Genomic DNA, 17,608 nt, shown 5'->3' on the forward strand with positions numbered 1-17,608 from the left:
CTTTCCCAAGAGTTTGGCATCTTTATAATTCTCTGCAAAACTAGAGCTTCCAAACACTGACGTAGAATAAGACCAGTTATAGACATAAACAGAAGAAAAATAATAAGAGAAATGACAGAAATGACCACCCTTTCCTCACACATTCCTAAGACACACAGATATTCTCAGACACTGAAGAGGGAAGGCGCCACAACGCTGCAACCTGTGCAGATGCTTCCGCTTGTCCCAGTTTCCCGTGTGTGTGTGTGTGTGTGTGTGTGTGTGTGTGTGTGTGTGTGTGTGTGTGTTCGAAGGTGGTTCCTCCTCAGGTATGAGACTGCATTCAGAAAAGAGGCGCTGTGACATCTGTGTGTGTGCTATCCTGTCACTCGATACTTCGCTTTGACTGCTGGGGTGGGTGCGGACAGTTTGATTTCCAGTGCTACAGATTCTTTGTTCTAATTCTCCAGGCCCTGTGGACTGAAAGTAAATAGAAGCCCTTGGTACAGAAGAAAGGGCTTGGGCTTATTTGAGATGCTGAACACCTCTCTCTGACGTCATTAAGAATGATGAAGGTGGGTGGCTACATGGCTTCAGACCCAAGTCAGCTGCCAAGATCTGTGTGCAAGAGTGCAACCTAAGGGGACATTCTCGTGGACGGCACAGGAGGGTGAGCAGAGTGAGGGTGGGGCCGGCGTCGTATCTACACCACACGTCATATCTCAGTGTTCAGTTTCCTGGAGGGGGCAAAGTCTTCACGCCTGACCCAAATGACTTCCTCACTTGCACTCTCCAGACCTCCATTGATGCCCGACAGGGCCGCTTGCTTCTTGAGCTGTGTCATGCGGGATGCGTGGCTATCGAGGGCTCTCCGGCCTCGGGCCCGCTGACTGATGGAGGCAGCCTGAAGCTGCTCCTGCAGGTCTCTGTCCACTGAGGCGCCCTTCGCCGATTCACAGAACTCGTCATCGTCACTGAGGATGTCTGTCTCCTTGACGTCATCCTGCTCCTCATACTGAGCAAGATCAAACTGCTCCTCTACCCATCGGTCAGTGTCCCCGCCACTGGGGGGCTGCTGGGGCTCTTTCTCCGGGCTGCTGGCTGAGACGGCATCGGAATCAATGGTAAACCTGTTTCGAGCCAGTCGCCGCCTCCTCCTCCCAAGAGACTTGCTTGGGGCAGACACTGCACACATATACAAAAATATAAAAATAAACCCCCACATGCTTTACCATGAGATGAAAATCCAGCAAGCAAAGAGAAGAAACATAAAAGGTAAATGAGCTTCTTCGGGAGTTTGGGGCTAACCCTTACCACCCTGGCGTCTACCTTGCTCGTGTCTAAACTGAAGATGGCGCTCTAAGGACGAGCCCAGGTGTGAGGGAGGACAACACTAGAGGCTTACGGGGAAGAAATAAATCTACTACCAACTGTGTGCTCCTAAGACACAGGCAACACGGATGCCTGCCCCATCCCCCTTATACTGGAGTGTCAACTATCCTCAACACAACCTGTGCCCATGGCACAGAGCGATGGCAGCTGCCCCAGGGTTTCCCAAGGGTAATTTAGGCAGAATCTAGGCCTTTAATGAGCCTGGGAGGCTCCTGGGGCTTTGCTGCCTGTGAAGGCATCACTGTGGTGCCTGGAGCACTAGGCTATGACATTGCCTTCCAGGGACATGAACCTAAGCTTTCTTGAGGACCCGCAGTTAGACTGAGGGCACACTTTTGGAGATTGTATGTGAAAAATCAGCTGCCAGAGGCACAGTGCTCCAAATCTACCCTTTGCACCCTTTCTGATAAAGTCCAATATGAACACTGAAACTAAGCAGAGCCAGAGACCTAACTCCACGCTGTGAATGACCAACCCTTCCTTCTACAGTGAAATAAAAATGCCAGCACCTGAGTGGAATGAAAAATAAATAACAGATCCCACTCCAGCATGGAGAAATAAAGTGCTATAGAAAGTTACTCAAAGTTAAAATCTTCGAGTTTATTAATTTACCCCACTGCCCTCCAGGAAGTCGGGACTACCACAGGCAAGCAAACAAACAATGCTACCAATCAAGCGAGGAATGCTCCCAGCACCCACCCACGCACCCGCACACGCACACGCACACAATGGCTCTTGTGGAAACGATGCCACTTCTCCTTGGAGAGTGAAATGGCTGTTGCACTGGGCACCGTGAGGTGAAACGCAAGCCAGGCTTTCTGTGGAGGGAGCACCTCCCATGCCAGTTAGGAGCCGCCACCTCAAAACCCACATCTTGAAAACAGTGAGCTGGCTTCAGAACTGCCAGAAGACTCTACTGTTGGCGTTCTGAGTGCTCCATTTTCTCCAGACAGAGCACACGAACACCGCTTGTGTTTAAAGAGGGGAATAGGAATAAATTCCAGGCCAAAATGGGAGGAAATGAAAAACTACTGCTTCACTTTGAGCCTAACCCCACTGCAGTACAACACCTGGCTCTCCCCAGGCGCTACATCTGGTGACTCGAACTCACTACTGGCTTCCCAGAAACATATGAGAATGATTGTCATGATCAAGTATTCAGGGGCCGAGTGTAGCCATGTCTGCATCTGTGAACTGTGTCCAGGTAAGATGGTACTTATAGATGACAGATGGGTGGGCAAAGGTGAAAATGCAGGAAAACATCAATTATTGAATATATAGAGATGAACTCTTTTAGCTGCTCCATGAGTCTCAAATTTTTCATAAGAAAGTATAGAATATGCGAACTTTTAGCTCAGTTATTGGCTGAAGTAATCACCCTATAGAGTAGGTATGGAGGCAGGGTATTCGTTCTTTATGCCATGCAGGCAACACACACCTCCTATGAAAAGCAGAATGAATCAGGGTAGGCTGCTCTTTATGAAAAGAATATTTAGTAACCCAGCGAGCACTAATGGGTCCCTCTCAGGCTCGGGACGACAGCCTTGGCCTGATCCACTGACATGGCACTCTATAAGTCACGGAGCACTGGTACTGTGATGAGCGAGAATTACTTCAAAGCAGAGTAAACAGAAACATTTTTCAGCCAAAAATGAACCACTAGGCTGGGGGGAAATAAAAGCAAACAAAATGCTTCCAACTGGACAAATGCAACAGGCTATGATGCAGTGGCTTTCTCTTGGTATTCAGAATGGTCAGGTGGTGAGTGCTATATTTCCAAGAATTTCTCAGGAGAAAGGCTTTGGTCTATGCTATAGACAAAATGTGTGTGAGTATATGTCTTGGTTTGTTTGGTTTTGTTTGGTTTTTGTAAATGCGCTTCTGAATTTAGGTTCTTAAGTTAACAGCAAACACCATTGGTGGTTAGGGTCCCTTGCAGTTTTGGGGTATTGGGTTATAGGTTTTCAATAAGCATACAGACTGGAGAACAGACTTAAGGCAGCCTCCACCCATATCCATTACCTAAACTCCAGGGATCTAGAGAATGTAATAGCCTACGTCAAGGTTGGTAGATTATCTATGAAATCTACACCAAGTCGCAGTTCTTCCCCCACCTCTGCCACACAACTGAGAATTTGTGGGAAGGGAATTGGGTCAAAGGTAGAAATCTTATTTTGCAAATGTAAAGGAAATTTCTTCTACTGGACTCTTCCCTGAAAATTTCTGAGCTGCATCTTAGAAAAGGAGCGATTAGAATGCTGACGGCATTAAGTCAGTCGAGTATTAGGAAAACATCACTCTTCCTGAGTATGTGCTGTTGCCGTTTGCACATGTGGCACATGTATTCCTTCTCTGACGCTCTAGAGACATGGGGTACGGACTCCAAGAGCATTTACTCCCCTTTTTCTTTTCCAATAGCAATCGAAACCTTCCTCAAATTAACACTGAGACTAAACCGAAAGTTGCAGGCACGAAGCGAGAGTCAACATTTTCTGTGTCATCTGGTCTACCTGAGCACAGAATCTTCACCGAGAACAGGCTTGTCCTCTGCCGCACTATGAAGTCACTGTGCTCTCAGAATAGTCGGCTATGACCTCGCTGACACTTAACTCACTGCTTTTCACTGAACAAAGCTGGCTCTCATGCAAAGCAGAGACTCTCATTCCAACAGCAGGCTAAGAGGGCCCCTTCCAAGAGAGGATGCATCGGCTCGGCTTGCTGGCTTAGCCAATGGGAGGGGAGCTCACCAGCCAAAAGGAAGGCAGCAAGGGAAGGCTGAGGGAAGGGAAGGAGAGCCCACAAAGGGAAGATCCCTCAGAACCCACCAGGAAGGAGACAAGGCAATGACCTCACACCATGGAAGGATGTGCTCTACATGAGGCCCCACAAGGCCACACCTAACTCCTGCTCCCTGGAGTCCTACAGTGGAGCTGGGGTGACGGGGATCTTGTAGGTCTGAATCCCCACAGTACCTGCCCTGCTCATGGCTGGCCTGGCGCCTTTAAGCGCACATAACCTCTTGCCTCCAAAGGGGACATACTGCTGGGATGAAGGGAGGCTTTCCGTTTTGAGGAGCTGTCTTCTGTGTTTGTCTCGAAGGATCGAGTGTACAGACTTCAGAAAATCCTTTCGGCTCTCTGGGGAGCTATGAAAAGAAGATTTACACACGTTAGGAGGTCAGTACCCAATGGAGGGAACTTATTATGATGCTATTAGGTGCAGCCAAATAAATATCCCCAAGAGCAAAGGCAAAAGAGGCAAGGACTCCAATTTCCATGCTTAGCTGTCTCCTCATGGCAGGGAGAAAAAATAAAATCCGTCCTCACTTCATGCTTTATAAATCATCATCTACAGCCAATTTGGGAGAGTCCCACCAATAGTGAACAGATAACAGACGAAGTTGTTTTATGCTGGGAGGCTGCCAGAGCCCTGCTCTTACACTAAGTCACGGTCTTACGTGCTGTAAACTGTTTGAAGGAGAAAATGAAGCACAGGCCTGTTGCATCTCTGCGGAGCACCCACAGGTGGACACCTCTGCGGAGCACCCACAGGTGGACACCTCTGCGGAGCACCCACAGGTGGACACCTCTGCGGAACACCCACAGGTGGACACCTCTGCGGAGCACCCACAAGTGGACATCTCTGCGGAGCACCCACAGGTGGACACCTCTGTGGAACACCCACAGGTGGACACCTCTGCAGAGCACCCACAGGTGGACATCTCTGCGGAGCACCCACAGATGGACATCCCAAATGCCTGCTCTTTCCTCCTGCTTACTATCAGCTCCTTCCACGCCCTGCTCCACACACAAAGGCTGGATCCTTGTTTTGGTTTTGTTTTTTGTTTTTTTGTTTTTTTGTTTTTCGAGACAGGGTTTCACTGTGTAGCCTTGGCTGTCCTGGACTTGCTTTGTAGACCAGGCTGGCCTTAAACTCACAGCGATCCACCTGCCTCTTCCTCCTGAGTGCTGGGATTAAAGGCATGCGCCACCACACCCGGCAAAGGCTGGATTCTTAAGAACTGTGAAATCTTCTACATCCTAATTCTCACAGCAGACACGTATCCTCTAAGTTAGAGTTATTTTTCTTTAAGTTAAATATGTGCGTGTGCACATATATACACACACATATATATACATACATATACATATACACTTTTAGAGACAGGGTTGCAGTATGTAGCACAGGCTGGCCTGAAACAAAATCTTCAGGCCTCCAATTTCTTAATGCTAGGTTTGCAGGCATGCACCACCCACTGGACCTGACAAAGTTCTCAGGACTGTCACAAGATGTTTCACCTAGTATTCACTATAAACAATAAACACAGAACCAGGCTTGTTAAATACGCTGTAGAGTCTAGTGACAAAACTGTAAACAGATCAGCATAAGGAGATGAGAAAGGCGGTACTCCGAGCATGAGGAATATTTGGGAATGTTTAACTGCTTCTGGAGAGCTTTCTGGAAGTCAGCCCTTTGTTGACCCTAGCATCCAACCCAGAGATGATATGGCAGCCATGTAACGTGGGCTGTGACCCATCTGAATGTGGACAAAGAACATGTTAAATGCATTTCTGTAATGCTCTGGACAGAGCATCCTCTGTCAGGCTTGGCGACAATGAACATGAGGTAATTGCAGATCTAATGTTTGATAAATGTATCTTCTCACTATACTAGCAATAACATTAAGGTATTATGAATAATTATAATGGTACAATTTTATTATCATTGCAAGCAATATGCAGCACACTATATGCAAAGAACTAGATAAATGTTGAGCTAATTACCGAATGCATGTGGTTAATTAAGTATGGATCATATTTAAAGCCGCAAAGGATGGCAGATGCTATTTTTGTATTTCTAGAGGAAAAGACAAAGGAGGAGGAAGTAAAGGATGAAGAGAGAAGAGAGAATGACTAAAAACAGTAAATAAGTAGAAACCCATAATGAGTCGCTTTGAATCTACCTGTGAGCAACAGAGCTCAGTGTCCCCGTGCCGACGGGCCTCTACAGTAAGGACACTGGTCAGGTCTTCAGCTCCTATTCCTCTTACAGCAGACTCCCAGAGGTGTGCGAGCAACATACCCAAGCAACAGGCGAAGCACCCCAAGGCAACCCCATCTGTCACCCTGTTCTACAGACAGAACATACAGGAAGAAGTGCAGTGCACTTGAAAACCCCACTTCCTTAGAGAGCTAGTACCTTAGCTGAGTTCCTGGCTGTGTTCTAATGGAAGGAGCCTTGATATACACAACGACTGCTACCTGGCAAGTGGCACGCTCTCTGAGAGGGGGCGCGGGCAGTTCCGCAGAGAGAGACGAAGGGCGGTCCCTCAGCTTCCCGACCCTGGCTCACCTGCAGCAGAGGTGGAAAACCCGCTCTGGTCTCCCTTCCGACTCTGACTTCACGTGGACAAGTTCACACACAGCATTTGCCTCCGCATCTGGACAATTGAAATAACGTCACGTCAGACAGAGGCTAGTGGACTTAGCTACATTTTTTTTACAGATAAACTTTTCATGCTTGGTGTCTGCTGAAAACAGTGTAGAGCAAACTTGAGACCAAAGTTACGCCACTCCAACCCTGAGCTAAAGGAGCAGGCTCCGGAAGCTCAGTATGCGCTGTATAAACCAGCAGAAGGGGCTGGAAAGATGGCGGAGGCTCTTGCAGAAGACTGGTGTTAAGTCCCCAACACACACACACACACACACACACACACACACACACACACACACACCAGATCAGATGACTCCAGTTCCAGAGGATCTAATGCCCTCTTCTTCTTGTCTCTGTAATATTCTCTCTCTCTCTCTCTCTCTCTCTCTCTCTCTCTCTCTCTCTCTCTCTCTCACACACACACACACACACACACACACACACACACGCACACCTTAATAAAACACTGAAAGTCTCCTAGACGGTCTAGGGGTGGGCCACACTGAAGAGCCATTCTGTTCCTCCAGCTCGCTGGCTGAACTACTTGAGCTAAGTGCTAAGTTCTTTTGGGCTAAGCAGTGCCTATCTCCATCAGGCCAAGGTGAGGAGGCCAGCACTGGCGTGGTTTGGGGAGTCCTCCCTTTTTGTGACCACACCTAATGACCAGATAGGCTACCCAAGTGGCTTACACAGGCTCCTCTGCAGGCTTCCCCAAGCTGTCCGCTAAAAAGAGCAAGACTAAGAAATCAGGAAAACACCTTTTAACATGTGAGCCTGCTGTAACCATGTGTGCCTGCAAGTGGAAGCCGGAGAACAGCTTGTGGGACTCTGTCTTCCCTGTCTTGGAGATGGAACTCGGGCCATCAGGGTTGGCGGTGAGCGCCTTTACCCAGAGAGCCAGCTGCCGTTGGTTGACTCATGGGTGTGGAACCCATGGGACAGAGGGTCAGCTCCAAGGGCTGAAGCTATGCAACACCAACTATGCTGCATTATGCTGAGTCATGAATAAAGTGTCTGAGGGAAGCCGGGCCCTGCAGATAATTAGGCTGCATACCTCAGCGCCTCCTTCTCAGCCAGTGGTTCAGAAGCCTGGCCACGGAACCCTCCCCTGTGGCTACATCTGCTAACTCTCTATCTGCCAAATGTTCCCCCAGACTAAGACAAGAATCTAGAAACTCCAGGACTGACTCTTGGATCCACTGGAATGCCCAGCATAATGTAACATTGTGACCAGCCTGTATAATTCAACTAAAATATGCTTTTATCTAGAACGCTTTACATTTGATTTGAATAAAAAAAAGAGGGGGGAATGAAATGTCATTATCACAAAGGCCGCTTTGTTTTCACAATGTGAAGTTATGCCCTTAATTAAGGCAAAATTCCTGGTTAAGAAGCCTACAGCCTGCCACAGAAATCAGCCTCCACATTTATAAACCTGGAATAAGGAAATATGACCAGATAACTCATAAGGTGATGACATTAAAAGACATGAGGGCTGCAGAGATGGCTCATCAGTTAAGAGACCCAACTGCTCTCCCAGAGGACCTGGCTTCATTTCCCAGCACCCACATGGCAGCTAGCAGTAACTCCAGTTCCAGAGGATCTGGCGCCCTCTTCTGGCTCCTATAGGCACTGCATGCAAATGGTGTTCAGAAAACCAGTAAACAAAACCCATACAACAATTTTTTTAAGAAAGAGACACCACTAGCATTTAAGTGCCTAAACCTCAAAATACTATCATAGCTACTACAGACCTATGATCCCAACGCATCTGCAAAGTTACCTGTAAATCAGGTTTGAAATCCCTTAGAACAATTCTGAAGAAAACACATGCATGCATCCAGTCAGCTCTCCCGCGTCTTTGGTTCATTCATTCATTCATTTCTTCACTAGTTAATGAAGCTGCTTAAAAAGAGGCAGAGCACTGAATATTCTAGCATGGAGGCCGGTGGAGCTCACAACCCTTACACTTGGCTGGGCAACTGTTGGGAACTCAGCTCCTGCGGGAGGAAGGGAGGGTCCCTGCTAGGCCCTCTACATCCCATAGGGTGCCCCCACACTTGTGAGGATACAGGCAGCATAAATTGGACTTGGTGAGTTAATGTTTTTAATAAAGAGTGCAGAACCTGGGAGGGGGTAGTGGGGGCAGAGCTGGGAAGAGCTGGGGAATGAATATAATCAAAATATACTGTATTAAATTCTTAAGGAATTAATAAGGGGGGGTGGAGACATGGTTCAGAAGAGCACTTGTGGCTCTTGCAGAGGACCCAGCACCCATATGGTGGTTCACAACTATCTGTAACTCCAGTTCCAGAATATCCAATGGCTTTTCATCCATACAGGCACCATCAGGCACATGGACAGTGCATCCATCCATCCAAGCAAAACACTCATGCATTAAAATAAAACAGTACATATACAACATATACACATGCAAACAAAACACTCATGCATTAAAATAAATCTTTTTTAAAAAAATTATAAATATATAACTTATTATATACACAGCAAAATAAATCTTTAGACATAATGAAGATGGAGGGAAGAATGAGTTAAGCATAGAAGATAAAAGATGATACGGCAGACCGAAAACTAATATATAAACAACTCACATGCATGTAAGAAATGAGGCTGGGTGGGCAGCGCACGCCTTTAATCCCAGCACTCAGGGAGTCTTGAAAAGCAAAAACAAAAACAAAAGCAGTGGAAACCCAGAGTCATAGGGATGACTTAGCAGGCAAAGGTCCTGCTGCCAAGTCTGATGACCTAAGTGTGAACTCTGAGTCCCAAATGGTGGAGGAAGAGAACCAACTGCTGCAAGCTGCCCTCTTGACATGACACACGTGTGCATGCATATACAAACACACATAGCTTTTTAGTATTAAAAAACAGAAGAAATGGAAACTGGTATGCATCGGTGCTTACCTGCACTTGGTAGAGCTCGTACTTGCAAAGCTTCTGTAGGGATCATGTGGCGAAAGCGGAAAGGGTCCCACTCCTCGTAGATGGACAGCCTGTGAGAGCCAACCTGCAGGAGAGAAGCAGCCCGCTGTTTAAAGGCCAGGTAATCCATCTGGACCAGCTCCTCACACTTTCCACATCAAGTGGCAGACTCGGGGAACTCAGTGCAAGCCAAAGGGACATCACATGAGCTCTCAGTTTCACCGGCAGATACGAGAGGCTGCATGGTACATATGGCGTTGTGCAAACAGCTTTGCTAGTTAAGTGCAGAGGAGAGAGACAGGGAAGAAGAGACAATGTCATGCATGAATGAGGGCAGCAGGGAAGGGCGGGAGTGGTTAGGAGGGTTCTGGGAAGGGGGAGGCTCAATATGGAGTCACTTAGGCTCCACACATGAGCCTGTCCGCAGGAAAGCACAAGATCAGGCTCCCCTGTAGAGGGCTCAGGGGCACTTGTAAAGGAAATAGGACGCTTCTGCTGACAAGCATAGAACTCTGCAGACACAACTGAGAAGGAGACGACCTGCAGCGGGGGTGGGGGGGGGGAGGGGCACCACACACTGTGAAATAAAGTAAGAACGCTTACAAGTTTCTTCTTCTGCTTGGAGCCATCTTTATACACAAGGACCACGGCAGTTTTGAAGACTGCAAGTGAAAAATAATAAGAGCAGTTACGGCACGAGACACGAGGCTCTCCTCCCCCTTGACTATGGCAGCTGGTGGCAGTGGCAGGCCTGCTACAGCTGTGAGAGCACGAAGCAGGTCTCGGTTGTGCGCTCCCACCCACCCTGACCTTATTTACCACATCTGAAAGGCAATGCCTGGTGGGAGAAAAGGCTTCTGCCTTTAATCCAAGTAGAGAAAGCCTAAATAAATGGAAATACCCTCTACCAGAAGAAAAAAAAATAAGTGTATTGGAGCTTTATTATTATTTTCAGATTTGAATTTCGCTGTGTTAATTGTAGTAGCGGAAGGACTAGCAAATGCCCCTAGTAATTGCTTAAAGTGATTTACATTTATGCAGATTAAGTCCATCTCAGTTAATGGTTTATCTCTCCTCCCCACCCAACGCCTTCTCTCTCTCTCTCTCTCATACACACATGGTGTTTATAATTTACCAAGTAAAAGTCTCCTTCTGAGCTAAGGAAACGAAAATTAGATTATGAGATAGAATATATTCCCAGTCCTTCCACTAGATAAGACCCTCTGAGCAGTGTTATTTCTGGTAGTTGTTAAGGGTGGGGGTATAAGGGGTGACAGAGCTGTGTCTAGTCTAACATTCCAGAGAGTTCCGTAAGTGATGCCAGACACGGCTAACATGGCAGGGATCTGGCAGGAGACATCTAAAAGGGATGGAAAGTTGATTCCTGCCCATTCCTGGTCCTCTGTGTTACAGTCTCTGGCATAATTGAAATGTTTGCGTTCTCCCAAAACCTGTCTGCTGAAACTAACCCCAGGTTGTGGTGGTTTGGATAAGAAATGTTCCCCACAGGGCTGGGTGTTCAAACACTTAGTGCCCATTGGGCATCCTATCTGGATGAGGTCAGTCACTGGGCAGACTTTGATCAACAGTTACAGTCTTGTCCCACTCCCAGTTCTCCCCCCACCTCCCTGCCTTGATGTGGTCGAAGATGTGATCTCTCAGCTTCTGCTCTGGCTGCCTGCTGCCATGTTTTCTCTGCCACAACAGACTTTCTCTGGAATCATAAGCCAAAATAAACCCTTCCTTCTATAAACCACCTTGCTTGCGGTGTTTTGTCACAGCAGCAGAAAGAAAATACTACACTGAGGCAATGGAATTGTAAGTAGGGCCTCTGGGAAGGGGCTGACATGGGGATCAGCCAATGTGAATAAAGTAATGCTCTTTAAAAAGGAGGCTTGGTATTTATTTTTTTTTATTGCTGTCTCATGAGTTGGCCATTAAAAAAAAAGAGGCTTGGGGCCAAGGCTACACAGAAAACCCCTGTCTCAAAAAAAAAAAAAAAAAAAAAAAAAAAAAAAAAAAAAAAAAAAAAAAAAAAGAAAGAAAGAAAGAAAAGAAAAGAAAAAAGAAAAAAGAAAAAGAAAAAGAAAAAGAAAAAGAAAGAAAAAGAGGCTCCGGAGACATTTTGGCTTCTCTGCCATGTGAACCCATCAGTGAAAAGCGACATCTCTACTGCCCAACATCCAAGACAGTTTCACTCTCTGACCCTAAGGAATGGTCTAGGCCTGTGGCAGCTGAAGGAGACACTGACTGGTACGGAATGCAACATGTGTTTACAGCTGGGTGCACTAGGCTCAGCCTCTCCGAGTCAGCTACCTGACACTGCAGCTGAGGAAGCAAGGCACAGCGGAATACAGGGGACTACCTGACTAACTTACCGTCACAAGCCTTCCCCTGACATTTTCCTGACTACTTACAGCAGGGGCTAGAGAAGACCGGCCTCCCTGCCACCTCTGTGAGTTAACACTGCTGTCTCGCCTATCTCTATCACCCGAGACTGCTTTTGCCTATCCCTTCAAAGCCTGTGGCCTCTCAGTCCGGAGACTAGAGATTTCCTATGTGGCCTTCAACAGAAAACTCTGCCAACCTCTGACTTTCTCCCACACAAATTATTCTGTTTCTAAATCTGTTTGTTTCTAACTAGATGAAATCTGTGAAACTCAGAGGGCAAGTCTTGAGACATCCTAAGGTTGCACCCTGGAGCCGCGAGGTTGAAGCAGGGGGTTGACTCTCTTTCTTCATTCAGTGCCCAGGACCCGTAAATGACAGTAAAGAGCATGGGAGACAGCGAGGCCTCAGTCTAGGAAACAGAGGTGGCGTGAAAGAGAAGCCCCAATGTCCCCCCAGCAGCACTAGTCCTGACTGCCAACTTGGAAAATACCCATTCAGTCATGGCTTCTCTGAAGAGATTCACTGGCTCCTTGGAGGTTTTAGAAATATCACTAATACCTTAGTGAGAGTTAAGTGGGTCCAAGTTTGGGGGGCAACAAATATTCATATTTCATGTTGATTTGAATATTACTGGGCACTTCCACTTGGGAAAGGAACTGGTTGGGGACAGAGCAGTAGGTGGCCACTGCCCTTCCCAAGCCAAAACACAACAGCAGTGAGAGGGGGCGACCGCTGGATTTCCTAGCCCACTGCATATCCTAGCCCAAGTCTTCTAGGAAAGGCCCGGGATAAAATGCACCATAAAACAGAAGCGGAGGTTGCTAACTCCTTTCAGGAGACATAGTCACGCCTATACTGCAAGCCGTGAGATACAGCTCCATTTCCAAGTATATTAACTTAGCTTTTCTCCCTCAAAAACATGAGTGTAGTACACTCCTAAGTGACCTCCACCTGCGCCTCCCTGAAATAGCTTGTCAAAATAAATGACAGGCGCGTCTCCTTTCTCTTGGTATTAATAACATGACTGAAATGCTCCCTATAACCCAGTAGGTCAGCTGAGACATAATGCGGTGCAGAGCCAGGGAACAAATAAAAGATCCAGAGTCTGGGGGGGGGGGGGTCTCAGAAACAGTTTGCTCTTGAGTTTTCATTTGGCTTTATTTAATTTACTGTCAGTTCATTATTTTGTAAATACACATGGACTAGCAGGTAAAATTATTTTTTCAAAGTAAGACATTAAAAAACACACACACACACAAAAAACCCCACTTCCCTGCTTGTGTCTTCACAGCCATGCAGCTGAGCGGCTGCCACACTGAGCCCATTTAGCGAGGTCTAATTTATATTAGTTTATATTTATTTGGAAGAAATTGGTGGCTGGAGCAGCAAGCTATAATTAGCTTCATTGTAATAAAACATCTCTTGGAAAAGGAATATTCTTGTTTGGAGAAACAAGTGAGCTGTTTCCCGTCCTTGGCACCCTCTCCCAACACATACCGAAGGCTGCCAACTCAGGCTCTTTTTTCCACTTTCCCAGCGAGGTGGGTGGATTCAACCAGATGACAGTGGTGTGCAACAGCAGGTCGCCCATGCTCAGATCTGCGACCTGCAAATCAGAGACGTGACAAGCTTCCTGAGTGGTGTGGCCCAAATGCAGGTTTGCGTGCAGCATTAAAATACAGTAGGTTGATGTCAACTACAGCTCTTGAAAATATCGTCCCTAATATTTTTGTTTGTTTTTGTTTTCCAAGAAAGGGTTTCTCTGTGTAGCCCTGGCTGTCCTAGACTTGCTTTGTAGACCAGGCTGGCCTTGAACTCACAGTGATCCACCTGCCTCTGCCTCCCTGAGTGCTGGGATTATAGGCTTTGACCTACTGCTTTAATTTGCAGTGAGTTTAGTGAGTAATTAAATATGTTTTTTGATTTAGACATCTATATCTGAGCACAGGCTTATCAGCATATAGTCTTGCTTTAAGTTTAGAACCGTGCATTAGGAACAGCACTAGGGAGGCAGAGGCAGACAGATCTCTATGAGTTTGGGGCCAACCTGGTCTACAGAGTGAGTTCCAAGATAGCCAAGGACACAGAGGAACCCTGTCTCAAAAACAAAAACAAAACAAAAAAATACAACATTCAGTTATTAATGCATGAAGCAATTTTAAGAGTAACATAGGTAATGACACATCACACTTTAAAGATACTTTCTTCGTGTCAGTAAACACCATTCTGACTTGAAGCTATAGGATCTGTAATATCTGCGATGCCAAATAATGCCATTGCAATTACCTTGCTTGACCTGGAAATAATATGATGAAATTTTAATGAAAAAAAATGTTATTTGATATTACACATCCAAATTGGAATATGAATCTTCTAAATTATATATATATATATATATATATATATATATATATATATATAAACTACATGAGGTGCATTTTATTTTATTTTATTTTATTTTATTTTTTTTTTTATGAGGTGCATTTTAAAAGTTCTTTTTTTCCTTTTGTTTTGTTTGTCTACCAAAATTTAAGGAATGAGGTGATAAAGAGGTATAAGCCAGGGCTCTCATACAGCAAATCCGTGAGATCCAGTCTATAAAATTAAAGCTCCTAGATCCAATGAAGGCAATTTCTCAGGGAGAACTACTGGCCAATGACAACTGCCCAACAGAAGGCCAGAGAGTCGCACCAGCGCCTTCGGTTTTCAGCAATAGTAAAACAAGTCAGTTTTCCTTTTCCTAATTCATTTCACAGAAGACCTTACTTCACTTTAGAAGGGGGAAAGTCAGGCTGGACTCTGAAGCTTTCTTGCTACACGTGTGAGGAGTGGACAGTGAACTCCTCGGGAGACCCTGTGGTCACACTTTAGTCAGGCTCTCTTCAGTCAAGTGCTAAGCTGACTCGGACATGGGTTTGATTTTAGCTCTAGCCAGACATGATGAACAGAGAGGCCAAGGGCAGCCCTGTGTTCACACTTGACAGCACCACGGTTCTTTCGGTCGCCAGTGGTAAGGGAGATCTGAAAACATTCGATGGAAACTCCCCGACAAAGAGACTTTCATACACTTTAAATAGCAAACTATTCTAAACAGTGTGATGAGACCTCACACCATCCCTCTCCGTCCTTCCTGAGACCTTAACTATCCTGGGTCCACAGTGTCCATTTGTCACTTAACAGCCATCTTGGATATTGAACCAACCTTTATGGCATCACAATACTTGGTTTGTCTAATAATGGCTTCCAAGCCAGACAGCAATAATGCTACTGACTTAGATATAAAAAACAGTGTGGTTCTTTCTCATTCAAAAGGCAAACATTTCAACAAACCAGGACTGGGGAAGAGCCGTAGCTCAACTATCCATGAAACTGTAAAGAAAGAGAGAAAACTTCATTCTAATTTTGTTGTCCTATCCAGCCGCAAAGGTACAGCCACATGAGTCCATGGGATGAACAGGAGATTGTTTGACTGGGAAGTAGAAGCCACGGAGGGAGGAATGCTGCGCACTGGCCTGTCCACCTGTTGTCTTATGTAACTCAGGACCACCTGCCCCGGGACGGTGCCACTTTGCTGAGGAATGGGCACTGTCACATCTACTATTAAACAAGAAAATATCCTCAGATTCCCTATAGGCAATCCGTCAGAGGCATTTCCTCAATGACGTTCCCCTGAAATAACTCCACTGTGTCAAATTAAAAAAACAAAAACAAAAAACTAGCAGCCTTTCCCCCACTGCAAGGTGCTCTCTGCAACGTAATTACAGGTGAGAGGGTCACCTGGGATCTGTAAACATGTCCCAGGACAAGATTCTCTGACTCTCACAGCCCATAATCTTCCCTATGTGCAAATGTTACCAACCATTCTTCCGATATGCCTCTTCGGACACCCACCTGCTGACCACTCACTTCAACTCTTTGGGTCTGTAAAAATTAAACCCAGCTCTCTCTTCCCTAAGGCAACGTTTCAAACACTAGCGAACTTGACATCTCACGTCTGACGGACACACGGCTGCATAAGATCTCAAGGTGACCCTGCTGTTTTCTGTGCACGGCAAGGACCTGGCGGCCTACATGACACAGTACAGCTCCATTTTCAGGCACCAACACCCGCGCTGTGATGGGACCAGCTCCGTCGGGACTGATCCCCTTGATGGGGGTTATAATAATCTCTGTAATTATTGTGGAGACACATCATTACCAAGGGTAAAAATATTAAGCACTTATATTAATATGCTTATAGATATTAACACACTGACCAATCCCCTGGGATATCTGCAGTAGGAGAACTAGTTTGCATTATCCATCCCCCCACGCTCCTCCATGGAACAGGATACACGTCATCAAATTCTCAGGAAATGTGATGAGATACAGTTTGTCTTTAAAAAGTCTTTGCCATAGGTAGTTTAAACTCTATTTCCTTCAGGAAACAAATTGTGTGTGTGCATGTGTGTATGTGTATCCTTGTGGTATGTATGTGACCATGGTGTATATGTGTGCATATGTAAAATATGTATATACAATGAATGTGATTCTGGTGTATATACACATATGGTGTGTGCATGTACGTGTATTAGGCATGCAGGGCATATGTGTGATATGTGTGTCATGAGACTTCTGTTACGTGATGTCCTAGCACCCCTGCCACACTAGACACCTGTCTATATGATTATTTGGGTAGTGGACGTGGCATAACACATCTCTAAACGGACCTCAGGAGATGCTACAGTCCTGCCATGGATACCCAAGGCAGTGATCTGAATCCCAAAGGATCTATCTGGGTCCTAGAAGGAAGTCTTGAAGGGCATGAGTAAAAAGAGACTGTTGTAAGCCCTGGGATGTCCTGACAAGGGTCCACTTGGTGAGAGTGACAAGAGGCTCAGGGCTGTGCAGTCTGCCCAAGCGCTTCCCTCAGGTCTTCAGAAGCCTCCAGAGTAAATTCTGCTAGGAGGCTTGCACGAATGCACCAGAATGCCGCAATGAACCCGGCTAAGGAGGCATTCCTCTGAGGAAAACTATCCCTGGCTACTTTTAATTTGCTAGGGCAAAGGGATGCTCTGTCGGCTCCAGATAAACTCCCGAGAGTACAACATGGGAGATGACAGGTACTGAAGGCCCAGGATTGTCACAAGTTCTGTGCTCACCAGCTTTGCTCTCTGTGGACATAACCCTCTTCAGTGATATGTCAACCAGGCTGGCTGTAAAACAGAGCTCAGGTGACCAGTGTCCCTGAGATGTGGCCACTTTGGCATAAACCTGCAGCCACTGACCAATGTGCCTAACAGCTTAACAACTCACAGTTCATTCTAGGTTGTTACTGGACACTGCCAGTCAAAGGGAAAAAGAATCAAGCCAGTGAGGCTGAGACGAGAACCTGGTCCCCCCACAGTCCCCAGCCATATCTGCACTACTGCACACGCTGCTACAGTGGTGGTGCACACCTGCCAGTGATCTTGGCGTGAACCCCAAGGCT

General features: G+C 46.3%; 1 protein-coding gene across 3 annotated transcripts in view; it reads right to left on the reverse strand.

Annotated features, from left to right (window-relative positions):
• Positions 1-236: 236 nt before the first annotated feature.
• The window catches only part of Tiam1 (TIAM Rac1 associated GEF 1), a 178,301-nt gene continuing 160,929 nt past the window's right edge, over positions 237-17,608 (reverse strand). For all 3 annotated transcript variants that reach the window (XM_051150194.1, XM_051150193.1, XM_051150192.1), the window contains 6 exons: positions 13,636-13,744; positions 10,351-10,409; positions 9,730-9,832; positions 6,724-6,811; positions 4,344-4,516; positions 237-1,164 (listed from right to left, as the gene is read on the reverse strand). In XM_051150194.1, the coding sequence (XP_051006151.1) occupies positions 695-1,164; positions 4,344-4,516; positions 6,724-6,811; positions 9,730-9,832; positions 10,351-10,409; positions 13,636-13,744 (1,002 nt within the window). In that variant the 3' untranslated portion in view covers positions 237-694. The remainder of the gene's footprint in view (positions 1,165-4,343; positions 4,517-6,723; positions 6,812-9,729; positions 9,833-10,350; positions 10,410-13,635; positions 13,745-17,608) is intronic.

This window comes from Acomys russatus, chromosome 8 (genome assembly GCF_903995435.1).
Source record: "Acomys russatus chromosome 8, mAcoRus1.1, whole genome shotgun sequence".
NCBI lineage: Eukaryota > Metazoa > Chordata > Mammalia > Rodentia > Muridae > Acomys > Acomys russatus.